Here is a 25,746-nt window from a genome sequence, read left to right on the forward strand (position 1 = left end):
CAACCTCGGCTCACTGCAACCTCTGCCTTTTGGGTTCAAGCAATTCTCCTGCCTCAGCCTCCCGAGTAGCTGAGATTACAGGCACCTGCCACAAGGCCTGACTAACTTTTTTATTTTTAGTAGAGACAGGGTTTCACCATGTTGGTCAGGCTGGTCTTGAACTGCTGACTTCTGGTGATCCGCCTGCCTCGGCCTCCCAAAGTGCTGGGGATTACAGGTGTGAGCTACCTCACCTGGCCACTCCTTTTCTTTTTTTTTTTTTTTGGTAGAGAATCAAAGAGATTCCAGAATTCTGCTGTCTCCACCATCATCTTTCCATGCTCCTCTCCTGTGAAAATTTAATTTGACGTCAACGGTCTACTGTATGCATTGCTCAGCAAGTTTTGTTTTTCACACATGATTTTAAGATCTATACGTGTTAAGGCATATAGACCTAGGGCAAGCCTCTTAATTATACTTCTTTACCATATAAGTTCTATATTTTATTTATTTATTCCTCTATTGAACATTCACAATCTGTTACAAGCTTTACTTTGCATTTTTACATCTCTGAGTTAGAGAAGTAGAAGAAAAATATTATTACCATGTTACAAAAGGAAAACAGTGAAGAACAGTCACTGTTATCATTAAGCCTTGTTTTAACTGGTTGCCTTTCTGTGTGATAGGCAACATTGGCAGATATAACCGTTTGTACCTTGAGTTAGATGTTCTCTTTTTAGGCAAAGTTGCATTGTCCAGAGGTGAAAGACCAACTAAAAATCCTATTTCCTAGATTATTCTCTCTTCTTAAGATACTAGCAAAATATAAAACAACCCAAAACAAGATTGCTGGTGTTTGAGATAACCATCTTAGCTTCTTCTGACTTTGAACAGGAAATGGCAGAACCTGGTAAGATCAAGTGAGAGGCTGAAATCAGATTCTGGTGAAGTGGAAACTGGTATTTCACCAAGGGAAACAAGATAGATATTTTGGTTTTCAGTGATGGGTTGCCTTTTCAACTGGAGCAATTTTAAAGGATTATTAATTAATGCTTTACCTCCAGCTGAAAACACAACACTTAGTTCAGGTTAAAGGACACCATGGGCAGTATTCTTCCCATTTTATGGATGAGAAAAGCAGTACACAGAAACAGAATGGTTAAGTCAGTTGTATGGGGTGGCAAGACAGACATTCTCCTAGCTAAGGATTTATCCATGAAGACATAATAGGCCTGGCCCATAGCACCTACTGGGATGCAGTACTGCATTGCCTTCTGTCTGGTAGGCCAGGTGAAGGCAGGATAGAAGGGTATGAAATTAAGCACATAAATATACAACTATTTTAAAATTATTTTTCAGTTAAGTATTACTTTCACCTCCAAAGCTAAAAGAGTACAAAAAACAAAGCTTTAGCAGGGAAATCACGTAAGCACCATTCTTGGGGATAATCTCTTAGTAAATCACGTTGCCTTTCCCTGTGCCCTATAAGACAGTTTTTTTCTAATTGTGCAAAGCATTTCCGACCTTCAGTTTCATCCACTGCTTTTGCCTCTGGCTCTCATTAGGAAACACCTTGGAAGAATCTCAGAATTGTTAATAGAAAAATGATTAATGGAATCAGTCTCACTAGGCAGGGGTCAACAGAATCGTATGCCCTGAGAGTCTTGCTATAACTTTACTTTCTTGGGTCACCTATGCAGAAATCTTATCTCTGTGGAATGTAATTTTTAAAAACTCATGTAGTCTTAAAAGGAAGAGGGCACTTCAAGTCTACTCTGTAGGTTCTGAAAGTCTGCATGCATCCTGGAATATATACTTATAAAATTGTGTGGTCACTTGGTCTCACCGTGTTTTAAGTTTCTCGTCAATAGCTAATGTATAACAATACCTGCTATACTTGAGGTAGATAGGGCATCAAACAAAATGTCTTAAGCACACATAAATGTAGAGCACAAGTAACAAGGTCTTTTGGAGTAAAATATTTTAATCTCAGCTGAACCACTTGCTATGTTTGTGATCTTAAGCTCTCTAAGTTTCAATGTTCTTGTCTAAAGAATGAGGATTAAAAAAAACTACTCCCTCAAAAGATTCTTTTGAGAAAGGAAGTGATGGTAAACATGAAGGTAAATTGGAATGTCCTACAAATTGGACATGTCCTACATTTTATTGGAATGTCCTACATTTTATTTACACATACATCTGTATACACCCAATGTATGATAACTACTCAATTGATCTTATTTTAGCCCTTTTTTGCCTTTTGGAATAGCCACATTTTCTTTTTTCCTATGCTGTTCCAAGTCTCTTCGAATCTGTAGAAATTAAATGCTCTTGTATGTTCCTTGTCACAGGCAGAGTTTACCAGTGTAATTTTACTTTAGCTAGGTTACTGTCAATATGCAAATGCCAAATTTTTCTTCAGGTGTATCAGTAACAATCAGATTACCTTCTGATCATGCTGACTGGAGATAGCTGGCTCTTTCTGGAGATTTTGTGTATTTCTGCTTTGTACCCTTCCGTGTTGATCTCAGAATTTAGCTCTCAGAGATGTCCCACATCAGCCATTGCTCCAGGGGCCTCTCAAGCTAACAATCACAGAAGACACTGGCAGAAACTGACTGTTCAAATGGTCCTCCTGCTCAGAGGGGGTAACCTGCAGCCATTTCCTTTGACTTGGGCTAAACAGAATTCTGAGAAACACACACACACACACACACACACACAGCCTGCTTATCTTACCAGAAAGAAGATGAATTTTCTCTGCCTTTCAGCCAGTATTAGAAGTTTATCAAAGAACACCCTCATGTCCGTTTTTAAATTGCTCTGCTCTAGGCTAAGCTAGTTCTGCATTAACAGTACTTTAAACTTTCTTCCAAAGCACCTTCACCTAGTTTTGAATGTCTCTTACAAAAGTCTCCAAACTTAGCAGACACTATCGTGAAAAGGACCAAACCCTACACCCACATTTTTCAGATGAGGAAATAGAAGTCCAGAAAGGGGATGCAATTTCTCCAAGGTCAGGAGCCAGTGGGCTGGTGCTGAATGAAATTCAGGTCTCTCAGTATGCTATGACATCAGAGCTTCTTGACCCTCTCCACAGTAGCACCCCTAAAAAGGAGCCCAAGGGGGAAGGAATGTGTTTTTTTAAACACTTTTATTAAGCTACAATTCACATACCATACAGTTCACTCATTTAAAGTGTACAGTTTAGTGGCTTTCAGTATAGTCCTAGAGTTGTGTGTTCATCACCGCAATCAATTTTAGAACATTTTCATTACACCAGAAAGAAACTATATGCCTTTTAGCATCTCCCAGACACCCACTCTTTCCAGCCCTAAGCAACCACTAATCTACTTTCTGTGTTTATGGCTTTGCCTGTGTTTATGGCATTTCATATACATGGAATCATATAATATATGGTCTTGTGTGACTGATTTATTTCCCTTAGCATAGTGTTTTAGAGATTCACTATGTTGTAGCATGTATCATAACTTTATTGCTTTTCATGGCTGAATAATATTCCATCATATGGGTATACCACATTTGTTTATTTATTAGTTGATGGACACTTGAGCAGTTTACATTTCTTGGCTATGATGCAAAATGCTGCTATAAATATTTGTGTACACGTTTTTGTGTGGACATAATATGGTAGAATTATATATATATATATATATATATATACACACACACACACATATATATATATGGTAGAATTGCTGGATCACATAGTAACTCCGTGTTAAACAATTTATTTGGAGAGATGGCAGACTGGTTACAAATGGGCTCCACCAGTTTACATTCCCATCAGCATTACAAGCTTTCTAATTTCTCCCCATCCTCACCAACACATATCATTCTCTCTTTTTTTTTCTTCTCTCTTTTATAGAGAGAATATTAAGAATATAGCACATTATAGTGGATATGAAGTTGTATCTGATTTTGGCTTTGAATTGCATTTCCTTGATAGCTAATGATGTTGAGTAGCTTTTCATGTGCTTTTGGATATTTGCATATCTTCTTTGGAAAACCATCTATTCAGATCCTTTGCATATATTTTAATTGGACTATTTGTCTTTGTATTATTGAGTTGTAATGGTCCTTTATGTAGCCTAGTACTGTGATAGCTCATTTGATATATGACTGGCAAAAATTTTCTTTCATTCTATGGGTTGTCTTTTTACTTTCTTGATGGTGTTCTATGAAGCACAAAACTTTTTGTTTTAATGAAGTCAAGTTTGTCTGTATTTTTCTTTCTTTTTCTTATGCTTTTGATGTCATATCTAAGAAAACATTGCCTAACCCAAGGCCAATAAGATTTATGCCAATGTTTTGTTGTAGGAATTTTATGGTTTTTGCTCTTACATGTGGGTCTTTGATCCATTTTGAGTTAATTTTTGTAGATGGTGTGAAGTAGGTGTCCAAATTCATTCTTTTGCGTGTGGCTATCCCGTTGTCCCAGCATCATTTCTTAAATTCCTTCAATGAAATGGTCTTTGCACTCTTGCTGAAAATCATTTAACTAAACATTAGGGTTTGTTTCTGAACTATTTATTCTATTTCATTGATCTGTATGTCTATCTTTATGTTAATGCTTTGCTGTCTTGATTATGGTAGGCTTTCTAGCTTTGAAATTGTGAAATGTCAATCCTCCACCTTTGTTCTTCTCTTTCAGTATTGTTTCTTTATTCTGAGTCAATTGACATTTACTATGAATGTTAGAATCTGCTGCTCAGTTTCTGCAAAGAAGTTAGCTAGGATTTTGGTAGAGATTGCATCAAATCTGTGGATCAGTTTGGGAAGAATTGCCCTCTTAACAATATTAAGTCGGCCAAATCGTGAATATGGAATGTCTTTCCATTTATTTAGGTCTTTTTTAACTTAACAATGTAGTTTTCAGAGTATATATTTTGCACTTTTTTGGTTAAGTTTGTTCCTAAGAATTTAGTTCTTTCTGATGCTATTGTAAATGGAATTGTTTTCCTTAATTTCATTTTTTAATTTTCTCACTTCTGCTATATAGAAATACAATTGGTTTTGCATATTGATCTTGTATACTGCAACCTTACTGAACTTATTTATTGGTTCTAATAATTTTTAATAGATTCCTTAGGATTTTCTCCATAGAAGATCACATCACCTACAAGATAGTTTTTCCTTCTTTACTTTCCAATCTGAATGCTTTTTATTTTTTTCTTGCCTAATTCTCCTGGGTAGAACTTACAGTGTTGAATAAAAGTAGCAAATGCAAATGTTCTTATCTTTTCCTGACACTCAGGGGAAAGTATTCAATCTTTCACCACTAAACATCATGTTAGTTGTCAGGTTTTTTGTAGATAACCTTTATTAGGTTGAGGAAGATCCCTTTTATTCCTAGCTTTTTGTTTTTGCTTTTAGGGCTCTTTTTTTTTTTTTTTTTTATCATGAAGCAATGTTATTTTTTATCAAATATCTTCACCCTATATTGGATGATCATATGGTGTTTGTTTTTTATGCTATCAATATAGGAGGAATACATTAACTGATTTCCAAATGTTAAACCAATTTTGCATCCCTGGGATAAATCCCACCTGATCATAGTGTATAATTTCTGTATTGCTGGATTTTATTTGCTAGTATTTTGTTCAGAATCTTTGTGGTTCTATTTATGAGAGATTTGGGTCTGTATTTTTTTCGAGGAGAGTGTCTGGTTTTAGTATCAAGATAATATTAACCACATAAATAAGTTAAGAAATGTTATCACTCTGCTTCCATTTTTTGGAAGAGTTCTTGATAAATTGTTAATAATTCTTTAAATGTTTGGTAGGTTCACCAGTGAATCCTATCTGGTGAAGCTATCTGGTCCTAGGCTTTTCTTTGTGGGAAGTTTTAAATTACTAATTCAATCTCTGTATTTGTTACATGTTTCTTAAAATTGTCTATTTATTCTTGAGTCAATTTGGGCATTTTGTGTCTTTCTAAGAATTTTTTAATTTTATCTAAGTTATCTAATTTATTGCCATGCACCTGTTCATAACATTCCCTTATGATCCTTTTTATTTCTTTTCTTTTTTAAATTTTGTAATATGTTTTATTAAATATAAAAATGTTCAAATTCTTAACATGGAAAAGAATTTTCAAGATCACCATACAAATCACAAACTGGAGAAAATGCTGAATCAAATATCAATAAAGTGTTAATAATCTTTCAAAGGACCCACAAAATCACTGAGAAAAATACTGAGGCCTAGAGATAACAGACCATCTATCATTGCCTATTACCTACCAAATACGATAGATAAGTCGTGTTTTGTTTTGTTATGTCAGTACAGCGCATATATATATATATATATATATATATATATATACACACACACATATATCTCTTAACTTCTGGGGTACATGTGCAGATCTTGCAGGATTGCTACATAGGTATACACATGCCATGGTGGTTTGCTGCCTCCATCCCCCACATCACCCACATTAGGCACTTCTCAGAGAAGTGCCTTTTTATTTCTTTAAGTTCACTAGTAATGTGAGGACATGGTTTTAATTGCCTACTTCGAGAGCACAATGTATTTAAAGTCTCATACTTTTTTGTTTAAAAAGTCATAGAATATATCTATTTTAATACAAAAATAATATTTAACATTATTGAACATTAAGCAAAATTGAAGTGCCAGGGAGAGTTCCCATATTTACATCCTTGTTTTACCACCCCATCCTCCAGCAAGGTCTGGATCCCCCTATGTGAGATGCATCATGACAGGATAGATTCTCTTCAATCAGGGTTTCCTAGCTCTTTCCAGGACAGCTTCTCTGTCCCTAACTCTGCAAAGATCCTGTGTTGAATTACCAGGGCTCCACAGTAGACTCATAAACTGGAGAAACAGGACCAAAGAGCTAACGGGTTTCATTGTCTAGATTGATGAACTCACAAAACATTTATCTGCTCTCATAAGAGGTGGGGAAAGGCTACGCTGTTAGTGGGTGTATATGTGTGTGGAGTGTATCTGTGTCCTATGATGGAGGTGGCAGTGCAGGAACACCTGTAACTGTCATCTCCTTTCATCTCTGGAATAACAACAGCAAAAACTAAGGGATCCAAGTGAAGTATTTTCCTTTGAATAAACACCAGAAAGGAACATTTCTAACAGAGCTACGTTTCAGATTATTGACTTTAATGCAGGTCTTGTTTCTTTCAACTTCAGCAAATGAGGTCATAGCCAATATTCAGATATTCCCTGTAGAAAAAAACAAAGAAAAGAAAAACCCAACATTGAACTGTGTTTTAGAATAATCTGGTTAACTTTAGCCTGGATGGTTAAGTGTCATTCACATAAACCTGATATAGAAGTGACATTTAATGGATACATTAGCTGTAACATTTCCTTCAAATCCTTAAAATTAAACATTCAAATTAATCACTCAACTTCAGTTCCTAGTAAAGATATTCATAATTAATGTGCGTTAAATTCATCGTAATAAAAATATATTCAATTTTCTCTCTTTATTTTTCTTAGAAAAACTGTTCTTGAAAACCACCTGCTATTTAATCATTGACAAGTTTGGATCAGATATCATAAAACTGTGAGTATGCCGTGGCACATAACTGATTCCATTGCCGGGGCATGGGAGGAACCAGAAAACTGGGAGGCAGGAGGCTCTGTGTTCGGCTTGCTGCGCTTACTGGACAGGGCTCGAGCTGTTATTCCAGCTCTTGGTAATAGTGGACAACTGGAACCTGATTTGGATCCTTTGTCACTCTACGCAAAGGCTCCCCTTGAATTACAGTAGGGCAACCTGGCTCAACTTCTCTCCAAGAGCCTTTCAGATGGAATTTCACAAACAATTCCAGCACCAAAACGGCCCTATCCTATTGGCTGAACTTGGGCGATTGACGCTTTCTCCTGAGCTCTCCGCCTCCCTGGATTCCCAGGCCACCTCCTCTCTCCCCACTTAGCTGGTTTCCTGGCTTTTCTCCACCTCCCCACTCCCAGCCCTTGCTCCTTGCATCATCACGGTCTGCCTTTTCGTTTACTGTTGTTGTTTTTTTTGAGCTGAGGGCACTGAATCAAAAAGCCCTATTCCTCAGTTCATGGCACTCTCTCATCATTGATCCATACATGGCTGTCTTACACTTATTATTTTTTTACTTAGTTACCTTGAATACTGAAATAAGCTCCAGAATCCGCCACCCAAAACATGGTCTAGGACCTTGACATTAATGTCTTCTGTCCCTATGGACTCTCCCCTTTATTCTCAGGCTTTTCCCACCCCAGTGAGAATCATCCTAAATTCCATGTTCATTCTTCTCCTGCTTTCTATAAAAAATTGTAGAGGTTTTCCATAGTTTTATAATGTATAAAATATAAAAATATAACGTATTTATTATCATCATAATACATATTATTATAAACATTTTATAATTTCTTATACATAAATTACATATGTTTGATTGTGTTCTGGTTTTAACTCTTGTGAACAGTGCTCCTAGGAACATTCTTTTTTTTAAAAAAAAACTTTAAGTTGTGAGATACATGTGCTGAACGTGCAGGTTTCTTACATAGGTATATATGTGCCATGGTGGTTTGCTGCACCTATCAACCCATCATCTAAGCCCCAAATGCATTAGGTATTTGTCCCAATGCTTTCCCTCACAGTTCCCCCTCACCCCCCAACAGGCCCCAGTGTGTGATATTCCCTTCCCTGTGTCCATGTGTTCTCATTGTTCAACTCCCACTTATGAGTGAGAACATGTGGTGTTTGGTTTTCTGTTCTTGTGTTAGTTTGCTGAGGATGACGGTGTCCAGTTTCATCCATGTCCCTGCAAAGGACATGAACTCATTCTTTTTTATGGCAGCATAGTATTCCCTGGTGTTTATGTGCCACATTTTCTTTATTCAGGCTATGATTGATGGGCACTTGAGTTGGTTCCTAGGAACATTCTTACATGATTCCTCCTCAATGGGCCGCTAGCCTTAGAGCAGAGATGTTCAAAGGACAGCATCGCCCTCTACAACAGGGTATCCTAGAGTCATCAAATTTTAAATACAGAAGAAAGTTAAAATCATACAGGCAGGGAGATCATCAGTGATCTGTCATGCTATGCACCGCCTCTCCTAATAGTGATCTCTCTGTGTTATGGCAAACAACTTTTCATAACCCCTGGGCTGTGTTTGGAAGGCAGGGACCCTTTATTCTTAGCTAGTGGCATTATTATTGCCACTCCCTCCTAACTGGACTCCAGGCCTACAAACGTGCCCATTGCTATGCAATTTCATAAGCTACATTATAGCTAGAGTAGTATGTTTTAATGCAAACCTAACTATAGTACTCCCTTAATGTAAAGATTTTCAAAGTCTTCACATCCTCTGCAGGACTCCTAGCTCCACACACAAGGCTCATCAGTAACTGATTTCTGAGGACATATCTAGACTCACCCCTTGCCACGCCATAGCACACCACACTCCAAACCACTTGTGGTCTCCCAACACAACAGGAGGTTTCTGACTCAGGATCTTTGTATGAGATGTTCACTCAGCTTGGCACGTCCAAAACCTCTACTCCTTACTTCTACCCCAAACAAATCTTATGGCTCCACTCCCACACATACAGGCAAACAGGCACATATACATACACACACACACAAACACGTGCACACACACAGACATGCACATACACATACACACACATGCATATAAGCACATGCACACTCTTACAGACATGTACATTCGCGAGCATGCACATTCTCCTAATACCCTGTGCAAACCCTTAGCATGGCACTTACCTCATCTGTTTGTGACTGAATTATCCATTTACTCTTCTAAGTTGATAACTAGATGAAAAATCTTTTGAGGGATAGATTTTTTGAGGACAACATTTTATTCATCTTTGTATCTATCTGCAGGTACTTAGCAAAATACTGACTATATGTTTATGAAAGTACAAAAGAAAGTAAGAAAAAGAGGTAAGAAGGGTTGGCAGAGGAAAGGAGAGAGTTTTGTATCTCCAGATCCAGGTGCAATTCTTAAGCATAAAAAGTCTGCAATAAGTGTTTGTTGAATTAATGAATTTTTTTAAAAAGTATGAATACAGATGAGCCATGACTAGACTGCTCTGAAGAAAGCTATTTAAAAGTCTAAAGACAGAAAGAAAAAATCCCTTTTAGTCTATTCGGTGAATCTATTTATACACCTAATAGGAGCCTAGATCCGGAAATCAGACCAGCAAGCTGGACTCCCAGAACTCAAAGGGGCAGTACATGCAAGTGTCCAAAAGGGGGTGCCAGAGAGCAGCTCCCAAGAGCAGTGTGGTGGGAGTTATAGAGAAGTGGCCTGGGGTAATTGAGACATGGCTTCCTCTTCTGTAGAGGGGTGAGTGTGAGAATCAGTGAAGCATAAGGATCAGAGAAAGGACAGACACAGTACTCATCACTGCAGATGCAAACTGTACAGCATGTGAACTATACAAGAGATAAGCGGGCATAGATGTAGAGAAGAAATGGGACCAGCAAGTCTCCAAAAGAGGGACCCACTCCTGAACATGTGGTGGGGATGGGAGGAATCACATTTTTCTTTTTAATAAAGAAACTAATTCTCTCTAGAATGAGGTGGGCCACTTTGAAGAACGACAGATATAATAAATGAACAAACGACAGCTGTCTGATCCCCCCTTCGTGGTTCTGTCTACCACGTGTTTTGTCCATAATTTCCCACTATGTTTATTAGTTGTGAGCTGATAGAAATTTTTCCTCATTGGACATGTTCTGCATACAGCTTGTTTTAAGCCATCAGACACAGCTTGAGATTGATGTAGACCCTGAAAATGACAATCTCATGATTTAGTTTTACTTGAATATCAGTCTTTCAATATTAAATGTATTTTCTAACCCAAAGGGCATCCTTTCTCATTATTTCACACCACTCAGTTCTCAATAATTCATGGACTAATTATGTAGCAATTACATTTCCTTCCCATAGGCAGAGCCACAAGATGTTAAAAAAAGGGGGGCACCCGAGAACTCAGGGGTACCCCCAAGAACCTGAGTCATGCAGGGAGGAGCTACTTCATGGGGAAACCCAATCCCAGTCAGTGACCACGGCTGGGTCCCCCTCTGTGTGGCCCAAACTGCCACTGCTCTCTCCATTGCTGTAGCAAGCCTGACTCTGGTCTCTGTCTGGCTGTGTTCCTTCCTGGTATCTATTTATGCTTCCCTCTAAATCACAAATTCTTGTGTCCTAAGCCCAGGAGCTCTCGGAGATCAGTACAGGCATAAACTACTAACAGTTTTATAAAAAAAAAAAAAAAAAGCAAAAGAGAATTGATAACAATTATGGTATACCTTAAATGTAATTAATGGCTTTGAGAGAGGCATTAAAAACACAGGGCAGAGCCGCTGCACTCTGTAGCTCATCCTGTAATCTCAGCACTTTGGGGAAGCTGAGGCAGGTGGATCACTTGAGATCATGAGTTCAAGACCAGCCTAACCAACACAGTGAAACCCCATCATTACTAAAAATATAAAAATTAGCCAAGGGTGGTAGTGTGCGCCTGTAATCCCAGCTACTTGGGAGGCTGAGGAAGAAGAATCGCTTGAATCCCAGAGGTGGAGGTTGTAATGAGCCAAGATCATGTCTCTGCACTCCAGGCTGGGCAACAGAGTGAAACTCCATTTCAAACAACAAAAAAACAAAAAACAGGGCAATATAATTCTGTTATTCACAAGATAATTACAAGATTTATAGGAATGATTAAATTCATAGTACACTACAAAAGATGTGACCTAGAAACAGGATAAAAGTATTAAGTTATATGAAGAAGATCTTTCAGTTCTGTTGGGGGAATCTCTGTGACTACAATTTATATATAAAACCTTTTTTGAAAGTAATGTCAAACGTCTAAATACGAACACTTTCAAGTCAAAAAGTCTCTATTCCCCTATCCCTGCCATAGGCTCTGTTGCTCTGCCGCCTGGTCATCCTTGCTCCCCTCTTTAGATTTATGATAATAATGATGGTCATCATCATCAGATGTAATTCTACCATGATTCTAATTCAAACTCTCAATTAGCTGGCTATGCCAAAGTGTTGAAGCCCTCCCCTTCCTGCATGCTGCACTCCTATGCACTTCTGTACTTTTAAAGATAGTAAAAGGAAGTAAATTAAAATGTGATAGATTCAACATTATGAAGTTTGAAAGTCACCACTTTGTTCTAACAGCAGGTAAAAAGCTGAACAAACTGAAAAACCAACAACACTTCCTAGATCTTTAAGAGAAGTAAGCTCAGAGCTGGGCATGGTGGCTCATACCTGTAATGCCAACACTTTAGGCCACCAAGGTGGGTGGATCTCTTGAGGCCAGGAGTTTAAGGCCACCCTGGCCAACATAGTGAAAACCCATCTCTACTAAAAATACAAAAATTAGCTGAAGGTGGTGGTGCACCTCTGAAATCCCAGCTACTCTAGAAGCTGAGGCATGAGAATCTCTTAAACCCAGGAGGCAAAGCCTGGATGACAGAGTGAGACTCTGTCTCCAAAAAACAACAACAAAAAAAGAGAAGTAAGATTATTGGGCAAGAACTGGGGAGAAATAGATGGATACAGAGAATCACAACTTTCCAGAGCAGAAACTGCCACAGGAGCCAGTATCAAAGAAAGATAATCTGTACTGTAATAGACAAATTACTGGAGCTAGATGTAGACAAGTCTGTGTTAAAAATTCCAGAAGAACCAAGTCTTGGGGGTGTGCCCACTCTTTTATGAGTTTTACCTTCAGGAGTTTCTTACAGTAGTTATTAGAGACACATACAAAAAAAAAAAAAAGCCTTTCATGTTTCTGGTGGTAGGAGTGAGGGAGCAGCAGAGAAATGGGAAAGGAACCATTTTGAAATACACCAGAGCATTCTGTTCTTAAAAAGGTCTGCCCTCCAGAGAAACTAGTAATCAGAGCATAAACTGTTGAGGTTTTATGAGAGCCTAACTAACCTAGGGGAAGGGAAATACTCAACTCCAGCCACTCTAGACATCCTGTTCCTGCAAGATGGGAGTAAAGAGCTGAGATACACTTGTGAAGTTCACAGTCCAGAGGCATGGACTCACTAAAAGACTGAGACCTCATCATAGAACTAACATGCTTTCCCTCCCTCTGTAAGTCCCCATCACACTGCTAACAATCTATTTATAGATGTTTCTTTTACTGAGTCCATCATGTCTGGCTAACAAGAAAACATTACAAGGCATACTATAAGGCAAATGACACAGTTTGAAAAGGCAGAGCAAGCCTCAGAACTGGATGTGGTAATAATGTTGAAATTATCATGGTAATAACAAGAAATTTTTAAAATAACTATGATTCATATGCTAAGAGCTCTAATGGATAAAGTAGACAGCATGCAAGAACAGATTGGCAATGTAAGGAGGTGGAAGTCTAAACAAAGAATAATTTTTTAAAATGATAGAAAGCAGAAACACTGTAACAGAAATGAAAAATGAGCTTATTAATAAGTGATCTTATTAGTAGGCTGGAAACAGTTGAGGAAATAATATCTGAGCCTGATGATATACCAACAGAAACTTCTAAAACTAAAAGGCAAAGAAAACAAACACTGGAAAAACAAAGAACAAAATATCCAAGGATTGTGGGACAACTACAAAAGGTGTAACTTATGCATAATAGGAATACAAGAAGGATAATAAATGAAGAAAGGAACAGAAGAAATATCTAAGGCAGTGACTAAGAAGTTCCCCGAACTCACGTCAGACACGAAACCCAGATCCAAGAAACTCAGAGAACGCAAGAGGGGGAAAAAACCTTACCTAGAGAAGAGACAGGATAAGAATTACATCTGACTTTTTCTCAGAAACCATGTGAGCAAGAAGAGAATGAAGTGAAAGATTTTAAATGTTGAAAAAAAAAAAAACCCACTAACCTAGAATTCTATACCCTGCAAAACAGTCCTTCAACAGTAAAAGAAAAATAGACTTTCTTAGACAAACAAAAATTGAGAGAATTTGGGTGCCAATAGACCTGACTTGCTAGCAATGAAGAAATGTTAAAAGAAGTTCTTTAGAGAGAAGGAAAGTAATATAGGTCAAAAACTTGCATCTACATTTTAAAAAAGGAAGAGCATCAAAGAAGGAATCATTGAAGGTAAAATTTTAAACTTTTATGTCTTATTTTTAATTGATCTAACAAATAATAGTTTGTTAAAAATAATAATAGCAAAAATGTATTTGATTATATGCATGTATGCTTATATACACATAAAATGAATGACAGTAATGATATAAAAGAGAGAAGAAAAGAATGAGAATTTTTTGTTATTATATGATATTCACACTACACATGAAGTGGCATAGTGTTATTTGAAAATAGGCTTAGATTAGTTGCAAATGTTTATTGCAAACTCTAGGGCAACCACTAAGAAAGGGAAAAATAAGTACAACTGATATGCTAATAAAAGAGAAAATTGAATCTCAAAAACATGCTCAATGAGAGCACAAAAAAGTGGAAAAAGAGTAGAAAATGAGGAACAAGGACAACGAAAAAGAGTAACAAATATATTAACTATATCAATGTTAACTATATCAATAATCATTTTGACTGTCAATTGTTTAAATGTACCAATTAAGAAACAGAAATTGTCAGAGTGGATCAAAAAATTAGACTCAATTATATGCTGTCAACAAGAAACTCACTTTAAATATAAAGATACATACAAATTAAAAAAGGATAGAAAACACTATACCATGCTAACATTAATCAAAAGAAATAGTAGTTACATAAACTTGAAATGGAACATACTTGAAAGCAAGAGAGGTTATCAAAGATAAAGGAATAAAAGTTACATAATGATAAAGGGGTCAGTTCTCAAAGAAGACAAAAATTCTTAATATGTAGGTACTTAAAAACAGAGCCTCAAAATATGTGAGGCAAAAATTGATGGAATTGCAAGGATAAATAGATGAATCCATTATTGTAATTGGAGACCAGCATCCCTCTATCAGAAATGGACAGATCCAGTCAACAGAAAATCAGTAAAGACATATAGTAATCTTCCCTTATTTGTGAGAAATATGTTTCATGACCACCAGTGGATGCCTGAAACCATGGATAAAAGTACCGAACTCTATATATACTATGTTTATTCCTATACAGCCATATCTATGACAGTTTAATTTATAAATTAGGCATGTACCCTTGTGCCTTGGGGCTGTTATCAAGTAAAATAAGGGTTACTTGAACATAAGCACTGTGAGATGGTGACAATCAATCTGATAACTGAGAACGCTACTGAGTGACTAACAAGTAGGTAGTGTATACAGCATGGATATGCTGAACAAAGGAACAATTCATGTCCCAGGTGAGGTGGAGTGGGACAGTGCAAGATTTCACCATACTCCTCAAAACAGCATGCAATTTAAAATTTATGAGTTGTTTTCTTTCTGGAATTTTTTATTTAATATTTTTGAACTACAGTTGACCACAAATAATTGAAATCATGGAGATCAAAACTTCAGATAAGGGGAGACTACTGTAGTTGAACCCAACAACACTATCAATCAACCAGATATAATTGACATCTAAGGACTGTTTTATCCAACAACAGCAGAACATTCTTCTCAAGTTCACATGAAACATTCACCAAGATACATTACATTCTGAGTCATAGAACTCATTTTAATTTAAAAGAATAGAAATGACACAATGTCTGCTCTCAGACAATAATGGTATTAAACTAGAAATCAGTAAAAGAAAGATAACTAGAAATCACAAAATACATGGAGATTAAACACTTCTAAATAACATATGGACCTAAGAAGAAATATCAAAAGAAAGTAAGATATTTTGAACTAAATAAAATTGAAAATCAAACATCAAAATTCATGTGATGAAGTAAAAGCAGTGCTTAGAGAGAAATTTATAGCATCGAATGACTATATTAGAAAAAAAGAAAAATCTAAAATGAGTCATCTAAACTTCTACCTTAAGAAACTAAAAAAAGAAGGGCAAAGTAAATCCAAAGTAAACAGAAGATAAATAATAAAAATTTGAGCAGAAAACAAGGAAATTGAAAATAGAAAATCAATAGAGAAAATTAAACCACAAGCTAGGTTTTTTGAGAATATTAATAAAATTGATGAGCTCTAGCCAGGCTAACTAAGGAAAAGAGAGATAACACAAACTACTGATATCAGAAATGAAAGAGAGGACATCTCTACAAATCTCATGGACATTAAAATAATAATCAAGAAATACTATGAATAATTCTATGCCAACAAATTTGGTAATCTAGAGGAAATGGGCCAATTCCTTGAAAGACACAAACTGCCAAAACACACAAAAAGAAATGGACAATCTGAAAAACCTATATCTATTGAAGAAATGGTATCAATATTTAATAATCTTCCAAAATAAAAAACATGAAGCCCTGATAGATTCACTATTTGGTAGATTCTACCAAATATTCAGGAAATAAAGTATACCAAGTCTCTATAATCTATTTCAGAAGATAGAAGCTAAGAGAATACTTCCTAACTCATTTTATGAGGTCAGCATCATCCTAATACCAAAACTAGACAGAGACATTACAAGAAAAGTAAACTACAGACCAGTATCTCTCATTAATATGGATTAAAAAATCATCATCAAAATATTACCTAATCAAATAAAAAATGTATAAAAAGAATTATACACTACAACTAGTGAGATTTATCCTAAATATATAAGACTGGTTCAACATTCAAAAATCAAATATTATAATCCATCATATCAACGGACTCAAGAAGAAAAATCTCATGATTATATTCATAGACACCAAAAAAAGCATTTAACAAATTTCAATACTCACTCATGATTTTAAAAACCTCTCAGTAAACTAGAAATAACTAAAGGGAAATTTTCTCAACTTGATAAAGAATATCTACAAAAAGACTACAATGAACCTCTTACTTCATGCTGAGAACTAGAAGCTTTCCCACTAAGATGAAGAACAAGGCAATGTTGCTCCTCTCACCACTCTTTTCACCTATGCATTGGAAGTCCTAGCTAATGCAGTAAGATGGGGAGGAAACAAAATGTCTACTGATTGGGAAGAAAGAAAGAAAACTATGTTCCCAGGTGACACGACTGTCTATGTAGAAAATCCAAAGGCATCAGCCAAAAAAAAAAAAAATTCTAGAACTAATAAGCAATTATAGCAAAGTTGCAGGATACAAAATTAGTATACAAAGTGAATCACTTTCCTATATATCAGCAATGAACAAGTTGAATTTGAAATTAAACACATCATACCATTTACGTTATCACCCCTAGAAATAAAATGTTTATGTTAAATCTAACAAAATACATGCAAGATCTATATGAGGAAAACTATAACAATTTATTAAAATAAATTAAATAACTGGATAAATGAAAAGATGTTCCATGTTCATGAATAGAGGAAATCAATATTGTCAAGATGTCAGTTCTTCCCAATTTGATCTATAGTGATATTGTTTGGATACTTGTCCCCTCCCTATCTCATGTTGAAATGTGACCTCTTGTTGGAGGTAGGGCCTAGCAGGAGGTTCTAGATCATGGGGGCAGATTCCTCATGAAGGATTTAGTGCTGTCCCCTTAGTAATGAGTTTGTGCTCTGAGTTCACATGAGATTTGGTTGTTTAAAATAGTGTGATACTTTCCCTCTCACTCAGAGTGATGACTTTTTACAGAGTACAAATAAATAGCCTCAGAGAAACTATTTGCAAAATGTATATTTGATAAAGATCCCTTATCTAAAACATATACATAAAAAACTCTTAAAACTCAACAATAACAAACAACCCAGTTTAAAAAAAGAAACTTAAAGACCTTAAACGACACCTCACTTAAAAAGACATACGGATAACAAATAGACTTACAAAAAGAAGCTGAACTTTATATGCTATTAGAGGATTGCAAATTAAAACAATGACATATTATTGTTCATGAATGTTTAAAATTCAAAAAAATGAAACAATTGATAGTTTCTTATTAAAAAAATGTTGTCTCACCATACAAGCCAGGATTCATACCATTAGGTACTTATCCAATTGAGTTGAAAATTTATGTCCACACAAAAACTTGCGCGAGAATATTTATAGAAGCATTATCCATAATCATCAAAGACTGGAAGCAGCCATAATGTTCAGTCGTGTAAACAACTTGTGGTACAACCATACAATGAAATATCATTCAGCAATAAAAGGAAATGAGCTGTCAAGTCATAAAAAGACATGGAGTAAACTTAAATGCACATTACTAAGTGAGAAAAATCAATCTGAAAAGGCTACATACAATATGATTCCAACTCTATGACATTCTGCAAAAGGCAAAACTATGGAGACTACAAAAATATCAGTGGTCACCAGGGGCTTGGATGGAGAAAGAGACAAATAGGCGTAACACAGAGGATTTTTAGGGCAGTGGTAATTAATCCGTATGATACTATAATGGTGACTGCAAGTCATTATGCATTTTTCCAAACCCATGGAGTATACAACACCAAGAGTGAACCCTAAGGTAAACTAAACTCTTTGGATGATAATAATGTGTCAATGCAGGTTTATGAATTTTAAGAAATTACTGGTAGCAGATACTGATAACAGGGGAGCCTATGCATGTATGGGAGCAGGAGGTAAATGAGACATCTCTGTACTTTCCTCTCAATTTCACTGTAAACCTAAAACTGCTCAAAATAAAAAGTCTTTTTAAAATTGTGACTCTCTTGGCTTTACTGGCTGTTCTGGGAAAAAGAAAAGGTGGGAATTGGTCCTATGAGTTTGCAGACTGCTTAAAGATTCAGCAAATTATGCATAGTCTAGGCTTTCTGTCCCAAGGCTGAGCAAGAGTACGCATGCCATATTGCCACTTCTTTTGCATCTTGCACATCCTAATGGATTTAAATATGTGTGGATGTATGGGGTTTGTCATTTTCTCTTTTTATCCAAAGGAATACTTGTCACTTTATGTCTTTTTATGATGAATCTCTATCTTAGAGGACCTAGAGGGATGCTACATGCCCAGTTCTTCTCTTCTGCTCCCTAGCTCAAATACGGCCAGTCTCACTCTCGGAGTGGTCCAAATCTCCACTCTCACATTCAAGTTCACTTACTTGAAGTTGTGGCCTATTAGAGGGGAACAGAGACTAGGTCTTACATATCACCTGATAGCTGGCTCTGCTAGTCCTGGATTGCCACAGATGGGATACTGGCCTTAGGTTAAAAAAAAAAGATTAAGTAGGGCCCTATTTATCACTCTCTTGAGTCCACTAACTACCAGACCCCCGTAAAGACAGCAGTCATCAGTTAAATAAATGAACAATTAAATTGAGAACAGATGTGTGAAAACAGCCACCCTCTCCTGATTTACTGACCCCTGGTAGATATTAGTTTGGTAATGGACTTTATCTGTCACAAACAGCCTGCCCCACTGCTTAGAAGGGAGGGCATCTTTTATACTTTTATACTTTTAGTTGCAGTCTTCTTAGCCCCTGACTTCCCTTGAAGGAACCCTGGGGCTAAGCAGGTGATGCTCATGATGAACTTGATGAATTCTGCATTTCCCTCTTTACTTAGGTGCTCACAAAAGGTTGATAAACCATCTTGCCAGCCCACAATGTTAGGCGCATTCAGCTGGAATGAAATTTGGGCAGCCATGGTTCCAGCCTGTTTTCACATATTAGTTATCCTAAAATAATTAGAGATTTCCAAGGTGGCCCCTTTTTCTGTGATGGGCTTTGAGAAGATATGTTTTCATTAACACAGGGTAGTTCTTTCTACCGGAAGGTGCACAGTAGAAATAAACGCTCAAGGCCCCTCCCAGTATTTGGAGGTGTGGTGGTCCCATGGTAAGATTTTTAGAGCTTTTTAAAGAGATTTTTATGTTTAGCAACCATTGCAACTGCTGCTTACTCATGAAGTGAAAACCAAGAGTGTTTTTCTGTTTTGTTTTGTTTGCTTTTTATCATTCTAAATTCAAATTATCATTCTCATGCCCAGGTATAAAATTCCCTTAGGGAAGCAGACAACTTACTTGAGTCTGTGAAATGGGCATCAGGGAGAGAAAGCAGAGAGGAGGGTGCAGGGAGAGAGCCGATTCAGTGACTCACATTCAGGCCAGGGGTTAAAAGGGGACAAGCACTCCAATGCTAACCAGCAGTGCTCAAGAGTTGGCCCATGTGTGGGCTGTTACTGCCTTCAATCACAGGAAAAAAGAGGAGGAGGCGGCGGCTCAGGCTCAGCGAGAGAAGAGAGGTGTTAGTCATTGCCATGACTGCAGAGGTACTTGTTATAATAGCTGGGTGGGGAGAGGTTGGAGTGAATTTATTATAAGGAACCTAGAGCACACAGATTATGGGACTGAAGGGCAGGAAAATACCCTCAGAACCCACCCCTCAGCCTAGCTTTCCAGATACTCAGTCTGCATGGTAGAAAATTACGACAGCACCACCCCAGCTCTCTCTAACGTTCCTTATTCTGAGAGTAGCCCAGAGTGAAGCAGAACATTTTTAACAACATTTCCAAATAGTTTCTAAGAATCAGATTGGTCCTGCTTGAAACAGTAATTTAATGAGTTCTAATCAACTGGCTGGGAGCTACAGCATATAAACACAGTTACCAGGAGCCCACCCCCACAGGCAAAGGGAGACAGTGAAGTGGTCATGTGAGCTGGGAAGAAACCCAAAAAAGGATCTTCTAGACTCCATCACTGTCCTGCCACAGAATACAAAGATTGGTCTCTGGGTATTACCAACCTGTGTTGCTGGAGTTTTTTATTTTTGTTTTCTTGATTTGGCCTGTGGTTTGAATCCATAATTTGCCTGTAAAATGTACTAAGAGTTTATACTTGTTCACTTCATTCGAAAAATTATACTCATTTTTCTTGGTAAGAAGAGTTTTGGGAGTAAGAAAGAAAAAATGGACGTGGAAAGTTTGTTTTAGCTCCATCCAGTCTAGATATAAACTAAATGTTTAAAGAGAACTATCCTTATACCATCCTCAGGGAAAGACACAAGTCAGCTACATTTTACTTTCTTCTGTAAGAATAAGAAATATGCCTGGTGGCCAAGTGCAGTGGCTCACGCCTGTAATCCCAGCACTTTGGGAGGCCAAGGTTGGTGGATCACCTGACGTCAGGAGTTCAAGACTAGCCTGATCAGCACAATGAAACCCTGTCTCTACTAAAAATATAAAAGTTATCTGGGCATGGTGGTGGCTGCCTGTAATTCCAGCTGCTTGGGAGATTGAGGCAGAAGAATCACTTGAATCAAGGAGGCGGAGGTTGCGGTGAGCCAAGATGGCACCACTGCACTCCAGCCTGGGCAACAGAGCAAGACTCCGTCTCAAACAAACAAACAAACAAAAAAACTCTGTTCCCGAATAATTGGGGAGATTGATTTGAGTAATAATAAAACTCTGGTCTCCCACAACCAGAAAAAAAAGAAAGAGAGAGAGAGAGAGGAGAGAGAGAGAGAGAAAAGAAAGAAAGAAAGAAAAAAGGAAGGAAAGAGAGAAAGAGAGAGAGAGAGAGGGAGGGAGGTAGGGAGGGAGGGAGAGAAAGAGGAAGGAAGGAAGGAGGGAGGGAGGGAGGAAAGGAAAGAAAGAAAAGAAAGAAAGAAAAAGAAATGAAGTCCATTTTAGTGCTTTGTGGTCTAACCCATGAATTTCCATCCCTAAGGAAAGAGATAGATTGTTCCTAAGAAAGTGAATCTAGGTGTTTAAAGCTATATCGTAAATGATTTTTCACTATAAGGTCACTATATGTTTCAAAGGCCCAAATTTCAAAATACTGTTTCCATCAAATTACATCCCGGCCCACTTTTTCTTTCCCAATTTTATGTGTAGCTTTTCCTGAAAAGAATCCCAAAGCTAGCGTGAGAGGCTGACTGGCAGCAGCTCAGTGCTGTGGGTGCTCCATCCTTGCCCTTAGGACCTCGTTCTAAATGCAGGAGAGAGCAACGTGGCAGGAAATCATTACAATCCAGCAGCTCCACAGGACTGGGCTCAAAGGCTAGGCTGCAACGAGCTGAGAGCATTAGAATCCATTCTGGGGATTTACCTTTCTTTGCAGTAGCTTCTATTTTCTAATGCCGGAGAGATCTGAATAGCCTTTGTTTTGCCCCATTTCCCTCCAGGCTTAGCGCAGATATGAATGCTGATGTGGTATGTCACACTCTGGAGTTTTGTAAACAGAACATTGGCCAACCATTGTGTCAGCTCTATCCTCTTCCCAAGGTGAGTGGGTATTCACTCTGAACATCTGTTTCCAGTGGCATGCAAGGCCTTTGGAAATGTTAGAAAAGGGAGGCTTAGCTTTACTCAGTGTTTTGGGGACAGGGAGAGACAAGTTGACATTTTCAATTACCCTGCAAGAAATAATATTTCTGTGTTTCAGCCTAGATCCCTACTCCCACGCTACCAAAGAATGTCTTTGCCTTTCAGCCATTGTGGACTGTAATTTTGAGCTGGGCTGGCAAGAGGTAGGAAATCTGATCAGTCAGAGACACAGAGGTTTAAATCCCTATCACTTAAAAATCAAGCAAGTCACTCTCATAGGGTCACCAACTCATTTCAGTTTGCCCAGGACTTTTCTGGCATACACACCGAAAGCCCCACATCCTGGGAAATCCCCACATCCTGGGTCACCCTACTCTGAGCTTTACTGCTCTTACCCACAAAATGGATTTTGATAAACTACCTCCCACATTGGTTTATTGTTGGAAGCAGGTGAGCTAATGCATTAAAAAAAAATGCTTAGCACAATACCTGATACTGTTTTAAAAGTGTTCATAAAAATGATTGCTAAATAATCATTATTGATAACATTGTTATTCAGTGATAGCTGTTCAGAGGACCCTGTATGTATTGTATCATTTTGTGCAGCTTTTAATTGAATTGCAGAGACAAGCTTGACACAATGCCCTCCACACACTCTGGAGGAAAGGATAGTATTGAATCCAGTTGGGCCACACAATATAGATTTTCAGGAGCTCCCTGTGAAAAAAAAAAAATTCTATGCCTTCTTTCTCAAATTGTAGTTTTTCTGGATATAACACAATAGGTTTCTATTTTAATTGTAATTCCCTTTTTATTCATGTTAAAATGAAGTCCATTTTAGTGCTTTGTGGTCTAACCAGTGAACACAATTTTGCTGATGGACAGTATTAAATATCATAAGCCTGTCTCCTTGATCAGGAAGAAAGAGATGCAAATACCTGAGGAACATGTATATTTCATGCTTCCTCTGTCACTGACTAAGTGCCAATTAAATTTCCCCTAATTCCACATGAGGAGTTCTGGGCTCCACTTGTACCTAGAAGGGTTAGTTAACTTTAATTAAAAAAAAAAAAAAAAAAAAAAAAAAAAAAATAAAAACTTTTAATGTGTTAAAATAGCATATGACTATTATATCATAATTTTTGTTATTTGTTATTGCAAGGAAGAAATGGGTCTCTGTGTAGAAAGGCAAATGATACAGGTTTTTGTGATTTCCTTAAATAATATCATTTATACATTACACTCACAGTTATGCATAGTCACAACAAGTTCAACTTTAAATTGTCCCATTTAAAATGGCATTCTTTATTTTTTATACTCTCTAGAGTTTACATCTGAAATTTCATGTCCTTGTCTTCCCACCCTGGCCCCCTTCCCAATTCCCAACTCTGTAACATTTTGACCATCCTCTTTGGCTACAAGGAAATTGGAGGATTTCATGTGGGAACCATCACCTTCCACCCCAGCTGGCATTCAGTGCTTCTGGGCAGCCTGCTACTGCTTCCTGGACAGCCCCCTTCACTTTCCTCTGATGGCTGTTCTAGGCCTTCACCCTCCACCTCAGGTCCCCCTCTCCAGCCTCCATCTCTGCAGATGACCCAGAAAAGAGGGACAGTGGGTATACACATGGACAGCTTCACTTTCCTCTGCCTCTGAGCTTGCCCTGAATGGCAGTAACTGACATTGACTGGGCACTCACTGTGGGCCCAGTGCTGGTGCAGAGCCTCACACGTGGTCTTGTTTTGTTCCCAAGCAAGCCTAGGATGGAGGCGTCTTTATGACTCCCTATTACATGGGAGGAAACTGAGGGTTAGAGAAGTTATGTGCCTTCCTGAAAGTTACTTCCCCCTGAGGAAAGAACAGAACTGGGATTCACAACCCCTGTTGTTCTACTCAGAGAGCTTGGTTGATCTCTAACCATGGTGTCAGTGTCTCAGAAATTCCCCTGGGGTGTCTTCTTATAGCAATCAGCTGAAATCCTACCACCGGAAACAACCCATGTTGAAATGTGTGTTTCCTTTTAATTTTTCAAATAAATTATACTGTATTGATGATTTCTTTGAGAGCTATGATCCTGTATATACAGTTTTATAGCCAACTTTGTTCCCTGAACATTACATTTTGAGCATGTATTTTTCAATGGTATATAGCAGACTTTTTTATCATTTTACAGATCACTCTTACATAGCACGTATGAATGCTTAGGTGGAATTGCCTACCTACCGAAGGCAAGTGAAAATACAAATACAAACGTGGGTAATTTTCAGCCCCCCAGAAGGAATTCTCATGACACTCCCTGTCAGTATTCCCTGGAGTAGCCACTATTCTGAAGTCGGTCACCAGCGGCTGGTTCATTTTTTAGGAAACTCTATCCTGGAATGTTGTATCAAAGTCCTCCGCAGCATACACTCCTTTGTGTCTGGCTTCTTCTGCTTGTGAGCTTCATCCCATGTTGGGTGAACAGCATTATTTCGTGTAGAATTCTCTCAGTCGTCTTTTGATGTAGTTCCCACTCTACTGTCCCAGTGAGTCCAACCAAATCTGCTCTTGCCCTCTGTCCAATCCATTTTCTGCATTGATGCCACAAATGCCTTGCTGTAAGATAAATACGACCTTCTCACCCCAGTACAACCCTTTGCCTAGAAAGCAGTTTCTCACTCTGCCCTTCCACTTGGTGGGTTATTCCTCCCCATCCTTCATGTCTCAGCTTACATGTCACTTCTTCAGGGAGGTGGCCCCTATTAGATAAAGCTCTAGTCATAGCTCCTGTATATTCTTTTCTTAAACTTGCCACTTTACAAGATACATCTCTGTGTGACTGCCTGCCTGTCTGTCTCTCTCACTAGGCTCTGAACTCCAGGAAGGCAAATTCTGTCTTGTTCACCACTGTATCAGTATCTAGGACAGTGCCTCACACATACCAAAGAAATGTGTGCTGATACAATGAATGGATGAGGTGTCACTAGCTTCTCAATTGCATCCTGATGGAAATTCTGACTTTTCTCATGTCAAGGCCTCACTGATTTTCCTAGTGCATACTTCTGATCCTGAACATAGCTTAGTATCTCAACGTTGCCTACATAACTAAGCACAAATTTTCGCTTAGCTTTTCAGGACCTTCCAAAAGCCTTTCCAGACTTGCCTTTCCCTCTTAGGTTTGTGGACCCTGTGCCGCAGCGACCAGCAAGTGACTGGCTCTCCCTTAGGCCCTCCCCACCCCCACCTTGCACCTTGAGTCTTCATCATTCCCTCTACCCAGACCATCTTTAACAATTCCAGCCATCCCTCAAGCTCACGTCAATGGTCACCTTCCCTGTAAAGTAATTCCTAACGGTGCCAACAAAATGTTAACTGTCCTTTGAACAATCATTGTAAAATAACTGTTCGAGCACTTACAATGTGCTAATATTTTTCTAAACGCTTATGTGTATTCATGCATTTAATCTTACGAAGTAGGTATGGTTGTCCACCTTTTATAGATGAGGAAGGT

The 25,746-nt window shown here is 37.8% G+C and overlaps 1 protein-coding gene and 1 long non-coding RNA gene across 5 annotated transcripts in view; one reads left to right on the forward strand and one right to left on the reverse strand.

The window, feature by feature from the left end:
- Window positions 1-25,746, forward strand: part of AOAH (acyloxyacyl hydrolase) — a 191,842-nt gene that overhangs the window by 34,755 nt on the left and 131,341 nt on the right. For all 4 annotated transcript variants that reach the window (XM_032286786.1, XM_032286785.1, XM_032286788.1 and 1 more), the window contains exons 3-4: window positions 7,482-7,548; window positions 22,115-22,214. In XM_032286786.1, coding sequence (XP_032142677.1) covers window positions 7,482-7,548; window positions 22,115-22,214 — 167 coding nt within the window. The remainder of the gene's footprint in view (window positions 1-7,481; window positions 7,549-22,114; window positions 22,215-25,746) is intronic.
- Window positions 250-25,459, reverse strand: LOC116557339. The gene is made up of 3 exons (XR_004271474.1): window positions 25,449-25,459; window positions 22,741-22,745; window positions 250-6,451 (listed from the first exon to the last, which is right to left on the reverse strand). It is a non-coding gene; the product is annotated as an uncharacterized LOC116557339 (long non-coding RNA).

This window comes from Sapajus apella, unplaced genomic scaffold (genome assembly GCF_009761245.1).
Source record: "Sapajus apella isolate SASKATOON/1434 unplaced genomic scaffold, GSC_monkey_1.0 scaffold19, whole genome shotgun sequence".
Classification (NCBI taxonomy): Eukaryota; Metazoa; Chordata; class Mammalia; order Primates; family Cebidae; genus Sapajus; species Sapajus apella.